At 44.1% G+C, this 21,136-nt stretch overlaps 1 protein-coding gene across 32 annotated transcripts in view; it reads right to left on the bottom strand.

Annotated features, from left to right (window-relative positions):
* Positions 1–21,136, bottom strand: part of R3HDM2 (R3H domain containing 2) — a 158,711-nt gene that overhangs the window by 16,228 nt on the left and 121,347 nt on the right. For 22 of the 32 annotated variants that reach the window (XM_043889319.1, XM_043889311.1, XM_043889230.1 and 19 more), the window contains 11 exons: positions 20,021–20,107; positions 19,377–19,503; positions 18,309–18,387; positions 17,593–17,652; positions 16,892–17,032; positions 16,363–16,471; positions 13,514–13,609; positions 10,603–10,634; positions 10,451–10,504; positions 5,756–5,988; positions 3,497–3,651 (listed from right to left, as the gene is read on the bottom strand). In XM_043889319.1, the coding sequence (XP_043745254.1) occupies positions 3,497–3,651; positions 5,756–5,988; positions 10,451–10,504; positions 10,603–10,634; positions 13,514–13,609; positions 16,363–16,471; positions 16,892–17,032; positions 17,593–17,652; positions 18,309–18,387; positions 19,377–19,503; positions 20,021–20,107 (1,173 nt within the window). The remainder of the gene's footprint in view (positions 1–3,496; positions 3,652–5,755; positions 5,989–10,450; positions 10,505–10,602; positions 10,635–13,513; positions 13,610–16,362; positions 16,472–16,891; positions 17,033–17,592; positions 17,653–18,308; positions 18,388–19,376; positions 19,504–20,020; positions 20,108–21,136) is intronic. The other 10 variants (XM_043889336.1, XM_043889403.1, XM_043889386.1 and 7 more) reach the window with 3 other exon arrangements.

Below are 21,136 nucleotides of genomic sequence, written 5' to 3'. Positions count from 1 at the left end.
ACAGCTAATGTGGCAGAGGAGGGACAGGAACCTAGTGGTGCCTGACATATGTTCTTTCCACTCCACTCCAGCAGTAGGGAAAAGGTAAAGGAAGAAGTCAAACAATTACATAAATACCTTTTTGTTTGTATAATTCTCCTTCTTCCTTTCAAATTTAGAGTATTAAGAGTTAGTTGTGGGGGAACCAAGGCATCAATATATATATATCTGCCTGCCATATATCTCCTGGGAGACCCTTTCAGAGGGGATTAACAGCTCCAGAGGCAGACAGTCCAAAAATCATTAGACTCCCAATATGGAGAATACTCCTGATGTCTGCATTGAATACAATGTAAATCATCTCGGAAACAGTTACCGAGTATCAACTGTGTGACCCGAGTGAGACGCTGCCACGGCCTTGAGAACAAACTCTCGGCAACGCTGGCACGCCTATTCTCTGTAAGCCGGTGACATCCCAAATGTAACTGCTGGCCAAGCTGCTCGGCATGTGCTGGTGACTTTCAGACCCGTTTTCTATGACCCTAATCTATTTCTCCCTCTTGAGGGATGGCCTGCCATATGTCAGGCCTTACGTTCTCTGGGGGACAGTGGGAGACCTTAGGGACCGTGAAGTCGTAAAATAACTGCCTGTTTCTCCTCATGTTTGTGAGTTTTGAATAAAAAGTGAAGAGAGGGAGGGAGGTTCAAAAGGGAGGGGATAGATGTATACCTATGGCTGATTCATGTTGAGGTTTGACAGAAAACAAAATTCTGTAAAGCAATTATCCTTCAATAAAAAAAATAATTTAAAAAAAGTGAAGAGAAAAGAAACAGTGCTCTTCTGTTCGGCCTCTCCTTACTGAGGAAGGGAGTGGTAAAGGCACGTGTTCTCAGCGCTGTTTTTAAGTTAATCTACCACTACCCTCAGCCATAGTTCTCTTCTTGGAGAGTCTCAAAGCTAGAGACTGGCCCTGGGGATGTGACTGCCACCTACTGGTGACTTCTGGGCTAGATCACTGCTCTTGAATCCTGACTGGACTCCAGGGAGAGGATCAGAGGACTCCTTTTCAAAAGGTCTACTCTAAGTTAATTGGGCAAAAGGTAGCCACTGGCCCTTTAATCCTCACGATCACTCCCTGGTCTCAAACGTTCTATTGGTATGTGATGTGGAAGCCTGCTGTAACAGCAGGGGCTGCCAAGATGGGAAGAGCAGCGCTTACCCAGAACCGTCCCCCAGGCCTGGGCCAAGTGCTTGTTGCTACAAAGCTCAAGGTTCTTCTTCAAAAGGAAAACCTTTAGGGTAAGCACAGTGGTGTGTGCGTGTGGTCACTTCCTTCATCCCCTGTTACATACCACCGAGAAATGAAATGGTAAGTATTCTGGGGTTTAACAACTTGAGTTTGGAGAGCCACCAGTGTTGAGAGACAGGGGTAAAGAGAAAGGAAGAAAGAAAAAGGCAGTAGGAAGAGGAAGAAAGGGATAAAGAGAAAAGGAGATATATATAGTGGGGCAGCTATCATGAGTGCTTTAGAGACACCAAAATTAACCAGCGTAAGGTTTTTTAGTTTGGAATTTGTGATAACAATTAAGTGCAACAATAGATTTCTGAGATCTCTGTACCAAATAATGTTCCTCTGTCCCCAATTTACACGACCTAATCTAGCACTGTACTGCCAGGAGATGATCAGTTGGTATCACCAACCCATCCACTGACCCTCATGACTCAAGAAGCACAGAAAGAATCTGAGTAAGAGTTTGGGATTTAGGGCCAGTCACCTGAACATTCTATCTAAAAGTTTTTCAGTCCCAAATGGTTATTCTCTTTACTTAGGTCTTTATCCCCCTCCCACTCTTGCTATCTGTCTCTCAATATGGATGGACGGAGGAGACAGACGGAAGACTAAAAGGAAGACAAGGAAACAGAACTGTATTAAAACACACACATTGTAGAGAAAACAAAAACTATACTGGGACCTTAAAAAAGTAAAGCACATACACAGAAGCAGCAGGGGATGGCCAGAGGGAGAAGCTCAGAGTTTACTCACTCACAGGTCTAAATTAAGACACAGAGGGGAGAGCACACACACATGCTATGCTCCAGTATGGAGGGAGGTAAGCTGATGCAAATGAGACCTAATGAGGTGGTGGAAAGACGGTGGGTGGCAGAATAAGAAAGTCAGGACTATAGAGAAACTGATTAGGGACTGAGATGAAGGACTTGGAATGCCCGGCATGTGTGTGAAGCTACAAAGCAGAGTTTCCTAGATCTTCACGGTTCTTTATTTTAGTTTCATTTTCCAATATAGTGAATGGGGTAGTGATGAGCCATTCTGTAGTGTTTCCTCTCTAGTTTCCAATCCTTGGGGTATCAGTGCTTAGGACTTCTTCTTGTATCTATGGAAGAGATCTATCTGAGGCCAAGCTAGACTAACTGAGTATGGAGCTAACAGAGTCTGGGAGGTGAAAAGAGGACTTCAACTGCAGCAGAAAGAAGTACAGACATATTGGCTTCCTGACTACCAGAGAATACTTCAGGAGAAAGCGCAGGCTCTATTCATGGAGAAAAGAGAAAGGGAAGATCTCAGCACAGCTCTCCTCAGAGCATTAGAGACGTTAAACCTAAAACACACAGGAGGTTCCAGTTTAGAACAGGATCTGATTCTTATGCTGATCACTTGCATGGTCTCCACAGAAGCAAAACTTTCTCAAACCCTAGTTGGTACCAATGTCTAATAGCCCAACAACAGAAGGGGAAAGAGAGCTCTTTTATGGCATGGGAGACAAAGACAACACTGGGGGATTTTGTGGTTGGGCTTCCTAGATGGCTCAGTGGGTGAAGAATCCACATGCAATGCAGGAAACGCAGGTTTGATCCCTGGGTGGGGAGGATCCCCTGGAGAAGGAAATGGCTACCCACTCCAGTATTCTTGCCTGGAGAATCCCATGGACAGTGGAGTCTGACGAGTTATAGTCCATGGGGTCACAAAGAGTCAGATACAACTGAAGTGACTGAGCATGTGCTTATGGCACATGAGTCTTGATAAGGGTTATTTACTTTTCCCCAAACCCCAATATATAAATATTTGTTTATGGCTCAACAGTCATATAAATACATTCAGCTAGACTATGGTGGGAGCTGTGATCTTTTCAAGTTCCATGTATGGATGTAGGAAGCAAAATCACCTTGAAATTACACAGGATGTAGAGGGAGACAGTACAGCAGAAATATGGGAGAGGGTAAAAGATCCCACTGACAATTCCCAGAATGAAGAGAAGGAAATATAAAGCAGAAAAAAAAAAACAAAAAACCTCCCAGGCTGACTCTACTAAGAGCCCTTTGGCCAAACCTCTGCCCTCACTCCTCTCTCCCCACAACTAACAAACAAGAAGTGGGGGAGGGAGAGGCATGTCTCCAAAAACAGATCTTTCCTGCCACCCACAGTACAAGAGGCATGATTGTACTTCCAGAGCTTGCTTGAGTCAGAGCGGGGGGCTCCAACACTGCGTGCTGACTCACCTGTGAGATCACGTGACTACTCAAGGGCGGCTGCTGCTGAGGCGCGGGCGGGAGGGCAGGAAGCTGCTGCTGCTGGGCAGTGCACGGGAGAAGGCCCCGGACAGACTGGGACGAGGTGACCTGGCTGCACACTTCTGGGGCACCTAGCGCCATTCCTAAGGCAGAGAGGAGACCCAGCAAGAGCTGTAAGCACCAGCCATGAACATACCACCCCTGAGGGCCCAGTCGTAGGGCTTGACTCTTTCCTTGCTGACGTCCTTGTCATTCTCCTTCGATTTCCCACTGTCTTAGGAGATCCATGCATGAGCAGAGATGCATTTCAGATGTCCTATTGATGGGAATCCTCATCTTAGCAGGTTTCCACTCCCCAGTGTCCATAACCAGCTTGACTGTCAAGGTTTGGTTTTGAAAATGAACCCCTGGAATGCCTAGAATCTGTCCATCATGATTAGACAGCTGGAAAAATGAATGTTTGCTTCCTGGGAAGGTATATATTCCTAGTTCTTTAAGAGACCTGTCTTCTCTTTTCATTTCTTCTCAACTTGCAGCATCTCATAAAAGTTGCCGAAGACAACCTCCAAGTACATGGCTGTGCACACACCCCACACATAGCCATCATCCAGCTATTTTCCTCATTTCCAGGCTGTCCAAGTCACGAATGCATTTACACAAAATACTTTTACTGAATATGTACCACGTGAGGCACTGTACAGTGAACTGAGGATACAAAGGTAAAGGAAACACAGTCCTTGTCCTTGAACAGGACAGGATCTTCCAATGGAGATGGACATCCACGTGATTACAATCTGATAAGGATAAAGGGCTCGGCTGATAAAGAATCCACCTGCAATGCGGGAGACCTGGGTTCGATCCCTGGGTTGGGAAGATCCCCTGGAGACAGGAAAGGCTACCCACTCTAGTTTTCTGGCCTGAGAATTCCATAGATTGTATAGTCCATGGGGTTGCAAAGGGTTGGACACAACAGAGTGACTTTCACTTTCACTTTCAAGGACAAAGGATGCATCAGTGATATAAATAAAGTTGTATGAAAGCAAAGATTAGGAAGCATAACTCTTGGGAGGGCTAGAGGGAAGGATTTAAAGAGGAAGTGGCAGAAGAGACAGGTTTGAGGGATGAACAGAAGACTTTTCAGGCTGAGAGGAGACAAAGCTAATGCCATACTCAGAAAATGGTTGGAGGGTCAGGAGAGGATGAACGTTTGAAAGTAAGACTGAGATGGCAAACTGGAGTCAGGAAGTTATGCTATATTAAGTAATTTGGATTTTATTATGCAAGAAATGCAGAACCATGAATGTTTTTACGGGAGGACTGATGTGATTAGATCTATGTTTTAGATTAGTAAACTGGCTCAAAACAGGGTTGAGAATAAGAAATTCCCTGGCAGTCCAGTGGGTAGGACAATGCACTTTCACTGCTGAGGGTCCGGGTTCAATCCGGGGTTGGGGAACTAAGATCCGTGCAAGCCGCACAGTGCAGTCAGCTGAGGATAAGGCAGGGAAACCAGCTTGGATAAAGGCAGAGGCAGTGGGATTAGAAAAGAGGTAACAGAGAAGCGTAACAGAAAAGCAAACTCTTTGCCACTATTGATGTCTTTTGAGGACAAGACCAACAGAACTTTGGGGATGAAAAGTCAAGAAATTCTTCAGAGGCAGGAGGATGGTGAAATAGCGACTTACTGGGTAAAAAGCGCTGAATGGCCTTCTGCTAAGAGTGCAGCAGAAATCAATGGAGAAAGTTACACAGCCGCTCAGGAGAGCCGATGGGTGCTCCCAGGCTGGCAGGTGGGACACACGCTCCTCTTCCGTGACTGGGCTCCAGAGAAGCAGTTGCAGCAGTGATGCTTAAAATTTCAAGCCTATTGGCTGCTACCAATTAACTACAAATTACAAACTCTAAGGTTCCCTCGACTTTACAAACCCTCTTTATAGTCTCAGCGGCCTCAGAATCATCCTTATTTTAGTACACAACCCGAAGCAGGGTTGACAGGGCTGTGCCGCCTTGGACAGAAATCACGTAAAATAATCTAATCCCAATCAGTTTATTTTCAATTAGGAAAAAAGGTTAGAAAGGAAATCAGAGAAGGAACTCAAAGGACAATGGATCCAGGAAATCACACTCCCCTCATCTGGCTGTGTTAGGGTTCTGGGACACAACACGGGACGAGCGTTTTGCTGAAAGTGACTACCAGTGACGTTCCGCAGCAGACACACGAGCAGGGTGGAGGGGGAGCTGGCGCACCTGGCCTGGAGCTCCTTCCTGCACTGCCACCTTTGCTGCTCCCGATGCTGTCACCCCGGGTGAGGATGGAGATTCCACTGAAGCTGCTGGCCTTGGTGACAGGGGGCCGCACGCTCCGGACAGAGCCATCGGAGTCCGTGCTGCTCCACGGCCGTGGCTCCAGGGACTTGAGTTCGCTGTCTGTGCTGCTCTGGCGGCTGCTTGAGGCGCGGCTCAGCCCCTCACGGTTCCCCCTGCAGAGACCACAGCGGTCAGAGCGCCTCCCACCTGCCACTTCAGCAGAAGGGCTAGGAGAGAGCTCATTTCTGTTCTTTCAGTAACAGAGAAGGGGTGAGGGGCGGGGAGAATGGACACTGACTTCGTGTTAGTTGGCTAGCCAACCAAGACTTGATGGGAGCAGACAGAACAAGATCCAGTACAGTACAAAGAGCACAGAGGCAAATCTGGAAGACAGTGCGCTGGCAACCAGTTCAGTACAGCAGACCAGAGGTGGATGGGAAACCACGTACATGATGCTGAGATTGGCTGCGGTCTCTTCCCCTGGCCCTGCAGGGACCCCACACATGCAGGAAACAGTGGGGAGCACGGGGTACCAGTTCCTTCTGGGAGTTCTTGAAACAAAAGGACTCCAAGAAGTTCCTACTGCTAGAAGGCAGAAGCAGCCAACAGGGATAAATCTCACATCAGGTCTTCCACGTAACACACGTCTGAGCCAGCAGAGACGCTGCTTACGGCCACTTTTTCAGGGTTGGGAAGAAGAGCATAGTGACTAAAGGGGCACCGAGTGTGATAAAGAGAAAACTCAGTCTGATGTCTGGAATCAGCGTAACCTGTTCTGTGGAAGTCTTGTGTTAGTATCTGAGAACAATTTATTCCAAGGTCTCTAAAGGCTGACATCCGCAGCACAATCAAGCAGACACATCCTCAGGACGGCAAAGAGGACGGGGCTGACTGTGCCTCGGCGCCTCCGTGTTAGTAACACTGTTGCCCCAGGTAAGGCACAAGGCCACCTAGAAAGGGATTCGTCCTCCTATTTTACTCTGGAAACATCAGGGTTAGCCTGATACTATAGTCACTGTAATTACAAACAGCTGTGCTCCTCAAGCTATCTGAGGTCAGCCTGAAAACCCTTAGTGTTGACTCTTACTACCACTTAACTGATGAGCAATCAACAGTCAGGAATTCTCCTTTCAGATCCCCCACCACTCCAATAACTAATGACCTAGGAAAACCAAATGATAACAGTTCTGAAGATTTTGATATGTATGCCAGAGAGCAACTGAGCAACAGTCATGGTCGCTTGGGTTCCCTCCTTTTCCCACCCAAAGCTAACACAATGCTCTATCCCAGAGCCCACAGCTCTTCAAAGACATCAGGCTCAGAGTTATTCTAATAAAGAAAGTTATTTTTCTTAAGGGGGTAATATTAAAGAAAATACTTTTTTAATTAGAATATCTATTCCAAAGATACTATAGGGAAAATAGAAAAAAATATCTGCTAGGGTCACTATTTTAGTTTTCAGTCAATCATGGGGGGCTAAGACACATTGGCCTAGATGGTTAGGGGCATGCTAATTCTCTGAATCTTAAGCAGATGTATTGATACATAGAACCTCAATGCTTCTCTCTATATAGTTAGAATAGAAGACTGGAAAATATTCATGTTTCCCCAATACTTTACCCCCTTTCTCTTGGGGATGTCAAAAGTAGAGTGGGAAACAAGACATAAGAAAGGCTCAGGGACTCTCCAGGAACAGAACCAACCTGAAATAAGAGCCAACAGCTCAAACCTACTGACTGGACTCAATAAAGATGCGTTTGTCTGCGGGACGTGGCAATACAGCAGCAGCAATGAATGAGGCTGCTCATTAGACACTAGAACTTGAATTCTGCAAGGCAAGCCCTAATGACCTCTTGTATCTAAATCAAACACTATACTCTCTATTAGAGCAATTCTGCCGTTCACGTTCTTTTTCTACCAGCAATAGTGAGATGAGTCAACTTTAAACCTAACACCTGGGAAACTTGAGCCAACCTGGCAGCGCTTCTGGACTGACCCAGTTCCCCCAGGACAGTAACGGCCTAGTGCTCAAACGTGGACTGTCTGATGATCCTCTAACCTGGGTTAGTACACTACACCCCTGAGAGGTGGAGGATCTAAGCTGAGTCTGTACTAGGAAGAGAGATTAATTCTATTTCTCTACAACTAAAGCTAATCTCAAGTCACGTCTTGTACTTCACAAAAAATAAGGCAATTAGCGAAAGTTACTAGATCTAATTCTAAGCACTGGATTGGGCTGTGTATGTGATGGTGAGATGGAGGTGAAGGACAGAGACATTCACACTTGACAGCACAATCAGGAAATGACTTAGTTTTTACAAGTAAATTTAGTGCTGGTGAAAAGCCCTGTTTATTGGCCTTGGGTGGACAGGCCCATGAGAGAGGTGGCAATAAGCACCAGTAAACCTCGGGTAGCTTATTAATCAGCGGAGCAGCGGAGTGGGAGCTTCCAAGACAGAGAAGTTGCCACAGTATTATTATCTGCATTAGCAATAATGTAGCTAACGTAGATAATGGAATCTGATATATCAGTATTTGTTTCACACGCCTGGGAAGAAAGGTTTAAAAGTTAGAGAAAATCAGCTTCAAATCATTTGAGCTCTGGACTAGTCCCCAAATAGAGGAAGAAGCTACCCCCTGAAGAGTCCATGAAGCTGCATTTTAGATGACCTAGATCTTTAATCAAAACTCAGCATGGAACGCAGTAGCTTAGAAGGAGGTCTGCACAGGCGGGGGCTCCACCTGCGCAGTGCGAGGCGGCCTGATGGTCCCCAGCGTAACAAGGCATCCTTCTCATCAGCGCATCAACAGGCGTGGTGTTCACGGACAGCCTGTGCAGCGTGGTGAAAAGAGCCCTGGACAGAGTCAGTCCCAGTTTTGCCACTAACAGCCACGTAAACTTGGCTAGGTACTTAATCTCTCTTGCTTTTGTTCTCCTACATGTAAACCAACTCACCAAATCAGGACACTCAGAATTCAATCAGATACAGTATACTGTGGGAGCTATAAAGTGCTGCGCATTGTCACACACACTTTTAATTTAAAAGTTCCGTTTATTAAAGGTACTCTGGAGTGGTTACGGAGTAAGATTTTTTTAAGGGGGACTCTGTCTTGACGACCACCGACAATGCAGAGCCCTTTTGCCTGGGCTTTTGGGTGGACCTCAGGGCAGGCTGGTCTAGGAGAAAGTAAGGGATGTGCAGTGGGAGATAACTCTCCTTCCCAAGCAGAGGGAATCTTGCTATCCCAGTTTCTACATGGTTTGATTAGCTCTAGAAAGGGTGATAGAGCAGGGACTACTAAAGTACCGGGGGTGATAGCTGTAACTAATGTGTTAGTGAGCACACATCAAGCTTAGGGGGCTTCCCTGGTGGCTCAGCGGTAAAGAGTCCGCCTGCAGTGCAGGAGACCTGGGTTCCATCCCTGGGCTGGGAAGACCCCCTGGAGGAGGGCATGGCAGCCCACTCCAGTACTCCCGCCTACAGAATCCCAGGGACAGAGGAGGCTGGCAGTCTGCAGTCCACAGGGCCACACAGAGTTAGACATGACTGAAGTGCCTATGCAAAAGCAGCATGAAGCTCAGGACTGAGGAAAGAGACGAGCCCTTTGGAAAGAGTGAGCCCTGAATCCTAGCATTAAGCTGTCGGGTTTTCTGTACTCCACAGTTTTTCTGTTGGCAAAATGGAAAGTATACACTTAAAATGAGTCGGTGTCAGGATACAGTCCTAAAGTGCTTCTCTCACATTGCCTCCGTGATTGTCTGGGACGGGCCTGAGAGACAGATGAAGGGAGACGCTCACAACTGCTTTGTGGAAAACGGAGAATATGAGGCACAGGAGAAGTTAGTACAGTGGCTTTCAGCAACATTAAGAATAAGTCATGGGCATGCCCTAAGTCCATTCTAAGGCATTTCTGAGCTCATCTTACACGTTACATTGTCCTAAGGAGAAAACCACACAGACAGAGGTGTTCCTGTGTTTTCTTTAAATATGTGTGTGTACTATTCCTTCTTAAGGATACAAAACATTCCCCTGTGCTGGGTGAGGGATAACTTCTTCACATCTTTCCATAGATTTGGAAAAGGCAGCCAAAAGACATCTGTTCTTTTACCTTCATATGCTTCCCTTGTGGCTCAGCTGGTAAAGAATTCACCTGCAATGCAGGAGACCTGGGTTTGATCCCTGGGTTGGGAAGATCCCCTAGAAAAGGGAAAGGCCACCCACTCCAGTATTCTGGCGTGGAGAATTCCATGGACTGTATAGTCCATGGGGTTGCAAAGAGTCAGACATGACTGAGTGACTTTCACTTTCAAATATATGCTGAAATCCTCCAAAAATGCTCAGTTTCAGCAAACTTCTGAAATAGAGCAGTACCTATCCTAAACATACTTATTTGGTCCCCTTCGCCACCTATCCAGGACTTACAATGAAATCAGCAACAATAAAAGTAAAGTCATTGAGCACTAGCCATTTTTTTAAATGGGGAAAATATCCAATGTTGCAAAAACCACAAACTGACTTATTCCACAAGCAGCCATGCATGGAGCAAACTTACTCCGCTGAAAAGATACAGCAAAACAAAATTAAAAAAACAAACAAACAAAAACAAAGAGAGAGAGAGACCACACAGAGGTACCTAAAAATCTGCCTTCTCTTGTGAGAGCTAGAAGAAAAGGCTTCTTTGGAGAGTCTGTTGGTTAACATCAAAGAAAAGCATCATTACAGGATTATATTAACCTTACTGACAAAGCTCAATGAGAAGCAGGGAACATGCTAAGTGGTACTAACCTGATGTCATTTAGATATCCGTTCTGGCCAGTCTAGGTGAAGGGGAGAAAACGGAAAATAACTTATAAGAAAACAGCATGGCATAACCAAAAAGGGTGTCCATGATGCTATGAATACCCAAGGTCCTCAAACCGAGCTCACCCCCCAGCAGGGAGAGCGGGAGCAGGGACAGGATGACCCACACCCACACACCCCATCTGACTTCTCACCTTTAATGGGGAAGCGCATTCAGAGTTTTTAGCCTTCCCACAGAGTGTTAAAAAGAGAGGTCAGTGAAGGTAGGAGTATGGAAAGGAGGAAGAGGAAAGTATTAACCTAACTATTAATTCCTTTTTAGTTCTAAATTTATTCTCTCTATAGGTAAGCTGAGCATAATAACTGGTGTGCTTGGTCCTAAAGAGTATTCAAAGAAAGGGAAAAGGGAGAGAAGAGAAAAAAATTTAGTTTTTTTTAGAAATCACCCTCAGTGACTATCCCATTTCTGTCCTCTACACTGTGGCCAAAATGAAAGACTTTCTGACCTGACACCCAAGGAGAGTAAGAGATGGGGAAGCAGAGCCTAGAAAAAGTGAGGAAATTAACAGCCTGAAACACTCCTTTTGGGGATCATTTCCTGACAAAGCCACTGAGCTGAGTCAAGTGAGCGTTAAGGTGGACTCCCAAGCCTTGGAAAAACGCACGGAGAGTGTCCAGCTGCTGAGCACGGGGGCCTTCGTGCGGAGCAGAGCCTGAGCGGGGCAGCTTTCCCAAACACAGCCCAGCTCCAGAGAAGGCTGTAGCAGCAGCATTTCCATCCAAACACCCTTCTTGCCACTTCCCTTTCTTTTTGGACTGCCTCTTCCTCCCCTCTGCGGCAACCCACAACTCCACCCTTAATCAGTTCCCTTTGACTGGTCAGGTTCTTTCCTCTCCACATGGGAATCTTTGGCACATAGTAGGCTTTGGCCATTTCCCCCTGCCTAGACCTTTCGAGATTCCTGATGCCTCTACCACAGCAAGAGTTAGGATGTGTTAAAAAGAAAATGATAAATCCATAAGGATTTAACAAAGAGTACACATATTAGTAGAGGCTTCCGAGACTAGATATCAGAGAGAAAGGAGAGAAGAGCTTCCTCTGTTATGGCATATAGACACATCCCACGGTTGTACACAATGAGCCCTAGCAGCCCATGAGAAGTTACTTCTGCTTTCAGAATGGCTGCGCTAACGGCTTGGCGCGGTGGAACAGTCATTTTCCACGTGTCAGTGAAGCAGAGGGGTACATCACAGGGGGCTATGCTATGACGTCACGGGAACTTCTTAATGTAAAAAGCCCAGAGCAGAGCAAGCTATTGAGAGGTGGTTTACTTAAGGGGCTAAGAGCGTGGACTCTGGAGCCAAGGACTGCCTGAATTCAAACATCGGGTCTTTCACTAAATAGTGGTGTGATTAGAGGTTACTTAACCTCTTCATGCCTCAGTCCCTCATTTCTAAAATGAGGAAGATAACGTAACCTATCACATAGGCCTAGTGTAAAGATTAAATAAATTTATGTGTGAAAAGTGTTAATAAGGACAGGGTCTGAAAGATAATAAGCACTATATGAACGTTTGCTATTAACTTCCACCACTGTGCCCTGTCCACAACTCAGGGTCATCGCCAGCTGCAGCCATGTACAAATGACCACTCTCCTAGCATTCCACTCAACTGATTTTCAGATAAGTTAGAAAAACTCTCTCTGGGTCACAGTTGGATAATTGGGAGGATGGGTTTTCCTGACTCAGAATGGAAGGCCACATAACATAAGAAGAGTCCTTCTCCTCAGACTGTAGGCCAGAAGGTTTGCTGTGTATCTGACCACAGTGAGGCTCCTTGGAACAACTGTGTCTTCCAAGACAATGGAACAAGTTCACAGAGGAGTTCAGTTTTTTATAAGTTAGAGACAATGTTTTTCTGAGCTAGGTGATGATGAGAAGATACGTTGTTTTTTGTTTTTTGTTTTTTTTTGTCTTGATGAGGGAGAGTGAGGAAGTGGGAGGGGAGCAGTGTGCATCTAAGTATTGATTAGAACTGACCATCTTTTGATGACAAAGGGAGGCTGGCTCTTCTTCGTTTGTTAATTTGACTGTAAGATGGTGCTGCTATCTGGATCGTATATTTTCTGGAGATTTGTTTCTCTCTTGCCTTTCCTGAATTCCTCCTATACGTCTGTTCAGTCTGGTAGGAAAGGCCACCAGACACAGGGACACCAAGCATATCTGATACGGTCCACAGTTTTTAAGAATAAAGTTGCCCATAACAACTCATGTTGCCTTTTGGTCCATGGAGCAGGCCTATTCTAAGAAACAAGGTAAGGAATACAGGAAGAAAGAGACTTCCTACTCAGGTCAAGACTGTGCGGAACAGTGAGTGCACCCTCTGTGCGTGTGGAATGTGGAGCTCAGAGAATGGATGCCACATCTGTGCTCTGATAATCACCAACAGTGCCTAAAAATGAGCCAGAACAAACAAGATGAATGTATATAGGCTGTGTGAACACTAAGTCTTCCACTTAGAAGCAAAGACGCCTAAAATAGATAGTGGAAGTGAAAGAGGGTAAGCGGGAGGAGGGTTTGACAGGCAAGATCCAGGGCCCTTCCGTAAGCCCTGCCAAAACCATTTCTATTTTCAGTCTAATCAAATCTACCAAATTCAGCCACTCCATTTGTTCTCTTTATAGGCCATATGCATTAACGATAATATGAATAAAAATCTGCAGCTTCCTAATAAGCTACATTTAATTTTAGAGATCAAATATGGGGCTGGCTGATGTTGGTTAAAAACAAAATCAGAAAAAAACAACAAAACATTTATGGAGGGTTCATTCCATTCACAGTTCCAAAGATTAAGAGCTAAAAGCTAGGGGCTGACAACTCTCAGAAGCTACACTTACCTCTCGGGCAAATATTCTCTCTCGGACCCTTTGATATTCCTCCTCTCTCTCTTCTATTGACTTGCTCCTCCTTCCATCCTGCAATGGAACTCTGATCTAGATCGATGAGCAGAATTAAGCTAGTTAAGTTCTCCTCGTACTGCAAGCTCACTGCACACCAGCAAGGAAGAGAAACCGGGAGAGTTTATAGTTGCCATCAAAAAAATGGAAAAAAAAAGAAATAAAATTTCCAGTGTTGGACAGGTTTCACTGGGTACATCTGACCATGCAGTTTGGGAGATCAGGTTTTCTGGATGGTTGGGGCCTCACCAGCTCCCCACCCCCCCAACCAGAGTATCAAGAACAATAACTTTGGATAAGGATTAGGTTGCTTCCTTATGTAGTAGGGTACTCTCCAGTCAGTAAGGATGAAGAGAATAGCCCACGGAATAAACAGCATTGCTTTGGAGGGAAAGCAAGGGATAGGAGGAAGCTAGAAAGGGAGAAGAGACAGGCATTTACCAGAGCTAAATTTGGAAGAGTTTTTACAGAACCAGCACTTGACCTTATTCCTTCTTTAGTCACTGATGCCATGGCCTGTAGATCCAAGTCACACAGAGCTCAGCAAAGAGGGCCTTGCAAGTGAAAGCCCAAGGGCGAAGCTAAACTCAGAGCTTAAGCATTTTTTCTCATCTTAACTACAGCTACTGGAGGGAGGGAAAGAGTGAGAGCTTACAGAAATATACAGTAGAAAGAGAACACAGTAACACAAAGAAGAAAAGAGAAAGAAAAGGAGAACAGAAAGAAGGATGGACAGAGAAGGAACAGACAAACGAGGTATGGTAGAGAAAAGGGAGAAGTACAGTGATAGAAAGATAAGAAGGAAATAGAGGACAGAGAACCTTACATTCTTTGAAAAATGTAGTGAGGTGACCAGAGGGGATGGCTGGGCAGACCACCACCTCTGCGAGCCTGCCACCCCACTTTCCACCACCATCCTTTCCCCTCTTAGCCTGGGAGTTGTGAGCACTGTCCTGGGTAGGATGTTACAGAATGTCTTTTTTCCATACTGCTCTTGAAGGCAAAGTGTTCTGAGGGAGGTAAGTCATCAAATGCATGTCATCAGGTTATAAAAGATTCTGACCTTCAATCCAGAGGCTTTTAAAGTTTCAGATGAAGCAACCAAGGAGACCACTGGTCTAGGCTGATCTTCCTGATCTTCACCAATTGCCAGAAGTATGCATAATTTCAGGAGAATCGACTTTTGACTAGACGTAGTTCTCACTAGCCTAAAGAACCTAAACTCTACTAAACGTCCTTTTTACCAACCCCAGCCAAGGAGATACAGGACTTTAAGTGCTGCACTGTCCTTAGCCCCTAGCGCTGGTTAACCAGTGGCAGAACAGATAGAGCATAATGGGCTTTGAGGTCAGGCAGAATCTCAGCTCTGCTACCTCCAAGTAATGTCACTGGCAACTAACTCAACATTTCCTAGCTCAGTTTAAAACGGGGCTAATAATCCCCATTTAGACTGGGTTTGTGGAGAGGATTAAATGAGATAATGAATATAATGTATTTAGAACAGAGGCTAGCAGAGGGAAAACACTCAATGAAATAGCAATTACTGTGTTTATTATTAATATCACAGACAGAAAGTGCATAGAGCCTACCCTATTATGGATCAAGCCTGAAGCCGAGAGATGAAAAGTTCACGGTAGGGAGAGATTCCATCCCACCCCAATGTGCCTCTAGGCCTGAATAATTCCTGATCCACAGAAAAGGGGTTTTGGGAAAATGGAGAGAAGGGCATCAGGATGGAAAGGCTCTTTCTCGTTTTTAAATTTTATTTGTCTTTTGTATGTTTCATTATTTTCAATCAGACCCAGCATGTTTGTCCACAATAGATAATGGCACTTTTCTCAAAAGGACTCCCTCAAATACTCAAGTAGCAAGCAGGAAAAGTCCTTGTCTCAGGGCCAGACAATATTGAGAGGAAACTAAGTTTGACTCTAGAGGTAAGATATTATCAGAGTTATCATGGATTAGCAAGGCTAGTTATTGGCTTTACCCCACCAAATTATTTAAACTGTAATCCAGGTTCTCTACCTAACCTCCTTTGGAGGCCAAGCAGAAGCAGACCGGATCTCAACCCCATATAAGGCTAGGAAGCTAACTCCAAATAATCACTATCTGAAGGATGTGCTAGAAGTCAGGGCAAAAGCCAGGCCCATAAATGAAGGGATGGGGCAGACTTTTCACTTCTCATTCCCACAGGAGTGGATCAAAATGGGGATACTGCCTGAGGTTTCAAGCATCAAAAGCCAAACTGACTCACTCACCTTGCTGGAAGGAGTTGGGAAAAGAATAAAGGGTTTGCAGAAAGGGATCAGAAACACCTTTACAAGTGGGTAAATCAGATAACAATTTTCTCAGTTCAAGGTTAGCTCTGAGACAGGAAGAGTGCAAGTGGGATAAAAGTAGCTTTGGGTGGTTCCCAAAGAAATTCCTAACTATTAAAGAAAAAAAGAATGGAGCCATCAGTTGAATCAAGGCTGAAGCAGGGAGGGACCTTGCTTTGTCCCAAAATGAAGTGGAGTTAGAAGTCAGTGGCAGAACCAGGGAGTTCCAGGCCAAATGAGAAAACCCAGCAAACCTCAGCACCATGTCACTCTGGGGCTAAGAGGGTGGCATTTAGCTCAACACGTGTACTTAATCCTCAACATTAAGCTAAAGCCCACTCAGTGTAGCTCAAGAGTCTCCTTCCACACTAAGATATTTTGAGTTTTCTCCATCCCACAAAAACTCTTCTCCCTTCCCAGTTTCTCTTACTGCAATCTCTCTGTATAGACCCAACCCTTTCCAGTCTTCACCTGGTTATCATCTCGGTCCATACTGGCATCATCTCTCTTAAGAATGAATCTCTGTTGAAATTCTGTATTCTTCTCATCCTTTATATGTTCTGAGAATCTCTGTTCAGGGCTGGGATTGGGAGAGAAATGTGGAAGGAAGGGAAGAAAGACTCTTCTGTTAGGAAGCAGACCTATACAGTTCCCTTAAATTCCACAACTCCCACCCAGGAGATTTCTGAAGTCAGGCATTCCAAAAGTCATGTGCAAGTTTTAAAGAAATCCTCAAGGACTGTTCTTTATACATCTATACAACTTACCTTCTTCCACAGTTATTCCTATTCTATCACTAAAGGTGAAGAGAGCCAGGGGCCAGTCTTCAAAAAATGCCAATGCCTCTAGAATCCATCTCTTCAAAAAGAGTAGAAATTGATAATATAACCTACCCACTCCCTTCACTGTTCCCTCTCCAGAAAGAGAAATCCTGCATCTTCCTCTCCCACCCCAGAGCTATCCTAGGAAAGCTTTCCCAATCTGTGGTTTCCTCCCTTACATTCTTGTGTTACTGGTTTTGTTGATGATGACAGCTTTTCCAGTTTGATCTACATTGTGGTCCATCCCAAAATAGGCAGCTACCCGGTGTAATAGCATCCGGTGATATGAGGTCATCTGAGGGAACTTCTTGAACTGGTTGCTGCAGGGAAACCCAGGGGGGAAAAGTGAAATAAGAACAAATAACAGCCAACTGTAATTTTTCTTACAAGTGTTGAAAGTGGAGAAATTCCTAGGAGACATTATTATAAGGAAGATAGATATTTACTCAGTGGTAACCAAACAAGTTCTCTCAGCCTTATCTATAGTATTGTGTAGATCCCTCTGACCCACTATCTTCATTAAGACTGCTCCTTAGACAAAAAGCCCTAGGTCTCACCCATCTGGATGATATTCTACAAAGAAAAAAGGGAGAAACTTAGGAAGAGTGAAATATGGGACAAAGGCTAGCTGCTGAAAAGATATAAATATTTTTCAACTCAAGTCTAAGTGATAATTTAAAAACTTGATTTAGTTTCCACACATTTACATTTTGATCCATTGTGATTACTTCTTCCCAACTCCTCCTGGTTCCTAGGGAGTTATTACTTCAAAATTCAGACTTTAAGGGAACGATAAAAGAAGGATATCCTTAAATTTTACCTAAATTTCTTTCCAGTACCCCCTCCCACCTCTAAGGTGTATTTCATTCAAGTAACTTACTTGTTGTCATTAATAAAGTCCAGAATCTCCTGTTCTAATTTTAGCAGCATCATTCTGTCCCTGTTTAAAAAAGATTAAAACAAAGCAAAACAAAAGGCAGCCCTCCCACAGACATTGAAACAGGACTGAAAACACAACCTGCTCACTATAGATGCTTAGGGAGGGACAAACCCAAACTCCAGGAGTGGATCAAAAATGCACAGGCTGCCAACCTCACTACCCTGTCTTATGTTACTTTAAAAAAAAAAATCAAACCTCCTAATCATGTCCTCTGTTTCCCTTATCAGAAACCTAATTCTGTTGGCAGTCACAGTCATACAAACACATACTTTATACTTATACTAATCGTAATTCTACACTCCATCCAGTTATTTATAGAATTTTTAAACAAGTATGATTTAGCTTTGTTACAATCAATTCTTTTTTCTTCTGTACTTTTTAATTGTATTCTTAAGCCTTTATATTTCTTTGTCTGCATTCTTCTTCCACAGAATTTTTCTCAACTCTTCTGAAAGCAGAAATCTCAATATAAGGGTATTCTGAATCCCTCCACAGAATATAAAACTACTTTGGAGAGAGAGAAATGGTGGTGGGGGGTGTAGGGGAAATGGGCATCCCAGACTCTAATAACAGAGACATTCTGAGGAGCTACTTGGCTTCTTGGGTATTCTGCTGATCCCGGCCCCTTTCCCCCTTCCATCAAATCATGTTATTACCTTGGGTTCTTTTTCAGTGTATTTACAAGAAATTCATGTAGGTCTATTCCAGTGGAGTCCGTATATTCTTGGCTGGAATCTAGAACACCACAATGAAATAAATTTGAAATAAATGAAACTGCTTTGTATGATATTTAACCCCAAGCAGAAGCCTACAATCTGATCAGAAGACATAAGAGGAAAAGTAGAATCAAACTTCAGGAGTTTTAGCTTAAAATGAGAGTAACCTTGAATTACCAGCCTCTCAAAATTTCCCATGATAATGACAGAAGGTGGAATCTGGGTCACAGTGTTATATTCATATTACCTTGCCATCAGTAAGTATTTACCAAATGGTCAAACCAAAACAAAGGCTTTATTCTAGTTAAAGAAAATAAATTCTAGGTAAGGTCAGACAGGGCTGAATTTTCCAGAACATCAGCAAATATATTCAAATGGTGATTATTTATATGTTTATATTTGCTTATAAAATTTTAATACTACGATTGCCTTTTCCCTCTTAATTATCGTTTAAAAAATTTGTTTTTGGCTATACCACATGGCTTGTGGGATCTTAGTTCCTTGACCAGGGATCAAATCTGGGCCCATGGCAGTGAAAGAGTTGAGTCTTAGTGACTGGACTGCCAGGGAATTCCCTCCATTTCTATGGACCATGTCTTTTTGCTACCAGCCTAAGAAGTTAAAACCAAAGAGAGCTTAATAATTACATGCAAGTTTAATTATTAAAAAAATCACTGAGCATCTCCAAACCAAACTATAAATGGTATTGAATCTGCTACCAGTGATAATCCATCACTATTTATTCCAAAAGCAAGAATAAAATCAGAGTTGACTACAATGTCCTCCCACTATGGGTAGCCCAATGTTAACAAAGTAGCTCTCTGTCAGCCCTTAAGGCAGAGCTGGATAAAGCAGCAAAGAAAGTAACCTACTTAGGCACCTCCCCAACAAGGATGAAGTCAGCAGGGCACCGTACACTGTTGGGCCAATACGGCCAGTGGGGAGAGGGGAGGACAGGGCGCTGCAGGGCCAGGCCTGGGACAGGTGAGGAAGGGGGAAAGTCCTCACCTCTAGACAGCATCCTCCTCGGGACCTTTTCTTTGTTTTTGTCCTTGTCTTCCTTTTCAGAGACATCCTTTGTAGACTTTTCTTCCTCCTTGTCAGAGGGGCAGCTGATGTGCAATTGAATTATATCCTTGGACAAGGGGAAAGAGAAATATAATCAAAAGGGAAAACAATTAACTCTCCTGTAGCTCCTTTAAAATCTAAAAGAAAGCAAATCTTAGGGTGACAGCATTGTATTACAAACAAGAATATTTTAATTAAATTGTTTTAGCTTTTGTTCTACCAATAAGGCAAAGGCCAGTCCTTTCTGCCAATAATCACAGCCTACTCTTTGGAGAGCTCAAGTTATGCTGGCTGTTTCTGGCATAAGAATTAGAATGGAAATGGTTCTAACCACCAGAGGGAAAGGTGTGGTTGGGAAAACGTGATCCAGCCCTGGAATCTCCTCGCCTGCATCATCCTGGGTGGTCCAGGTGTGAAGACCTACACTTCACGCTCTCACTCATGGCACTTTACTGCGACAGCTTGTTGTGAAGCTTTTTCTACCCCGATTTCCAAGTCTAATGTTGATGCCATGGCTGTGACCCCACCGTTCAGCAAACAACCGCCAAACTCAAGAGCGACACCGACTCTTAGAAAGGACCCACCTGGGTTTCCAGCGGCCCGTCAGCAAACGGAGCGGACGACTCCTCACACACCGCCAGGCTGCGCACCAATTTCAGCTTGGAATTAGACTGAAAAAAAAAAAAAATATATATATATATATACACACACACACCACACACACACACACACTCCCTCGGGGGACATTTGGAATTCTTTCCGCTGAATAAAGGGCATCCTCTTTGGTTCTCTTAGTTGCTGCTTCCATGAAAGAGGGTTTTTTTTCCTTCTTCAAACAGGTCCTTCTCATCCATTCCTGATCCACTTGAAAGAGAATTCTCTTGCTTACAGCAGTAGATATACAACAACAAAACGACTACTTGTGGCTAGACGACAGGAAGCCACCTTGCTCAGCCCCCGTCTCGCGAGCGTGGCGCCCCAACGCTAGACTTGGACGTTGGCTGAGAGCGCACAGCAGCAAAGCTTGGGAGAAAGACCAGATTTAAGAGCCGGAAGTCCCAGCTTCAACTTCTGGTTCAAACCATGAGATACGTGGCCCTCAGCCAACTACCTGACCTCTCTGGATCCTCTTTTTTTTCTCACAATGAAAAGGGGATAGAAATGCCTAAATTCTTGTGAGAATTATATAAAATATGCAAACATATGTACCATAAATAGTGTTTAGCATACAGTAGACAACAAATGCGAAATGACTCTAAACCTGAGGTGGCAACGTAATGGGGAAAAGTGTCTAAGAAAAAAGTAAAGAGAAAGAAAACTTTCTAACACTTGGGGTTCAGTGTAATAAAGAACTAATCCACTTGGTTTATTTATGCTACCTGGAGAATCCCCAAAAGATCTGAAATTCACTCAATAAATCACTGCTCCTTCAGGGACCTCCAAAGTAAAAAATTATAGTGACTCATTAAAAATCTACCTATAAACATTTATTGAGAGCTCTTATAATAAAACAAAAGTTTACAGTAAACACAAAAGCACAAATCACGGTGTGTGTGTTTCAGGCTGTACAGTACAGTGACGAGGATTTCCAGTCCTGAAGAACTGACTTTAAGCCTAGTTTTGCCACTTACTAATAAATGTCCTTTGTCAATCTCACTCAAACTCTATTAAACCCAAGTTTTCTCCTCTGTAAAATGGAG

Source organism: Cervus elaphus, chromosome 3, assembly GCF_910594005.1.
Source record: "Cervus elaphus chromosome 3, mCerEla1.1, whole genome shotgun sequence".
Lineage (NCBI taxonomy): Eukaryota > Metazoa > Chordata > Mammalia > Artiodactyla > Cervidae > Cervus > Cervus elaphus.
The sequence above is the reverse complement of the archived record's forward strand: the minus strand, read 5'-3'. Positions and strand labels throughout refer to the sequence as shown.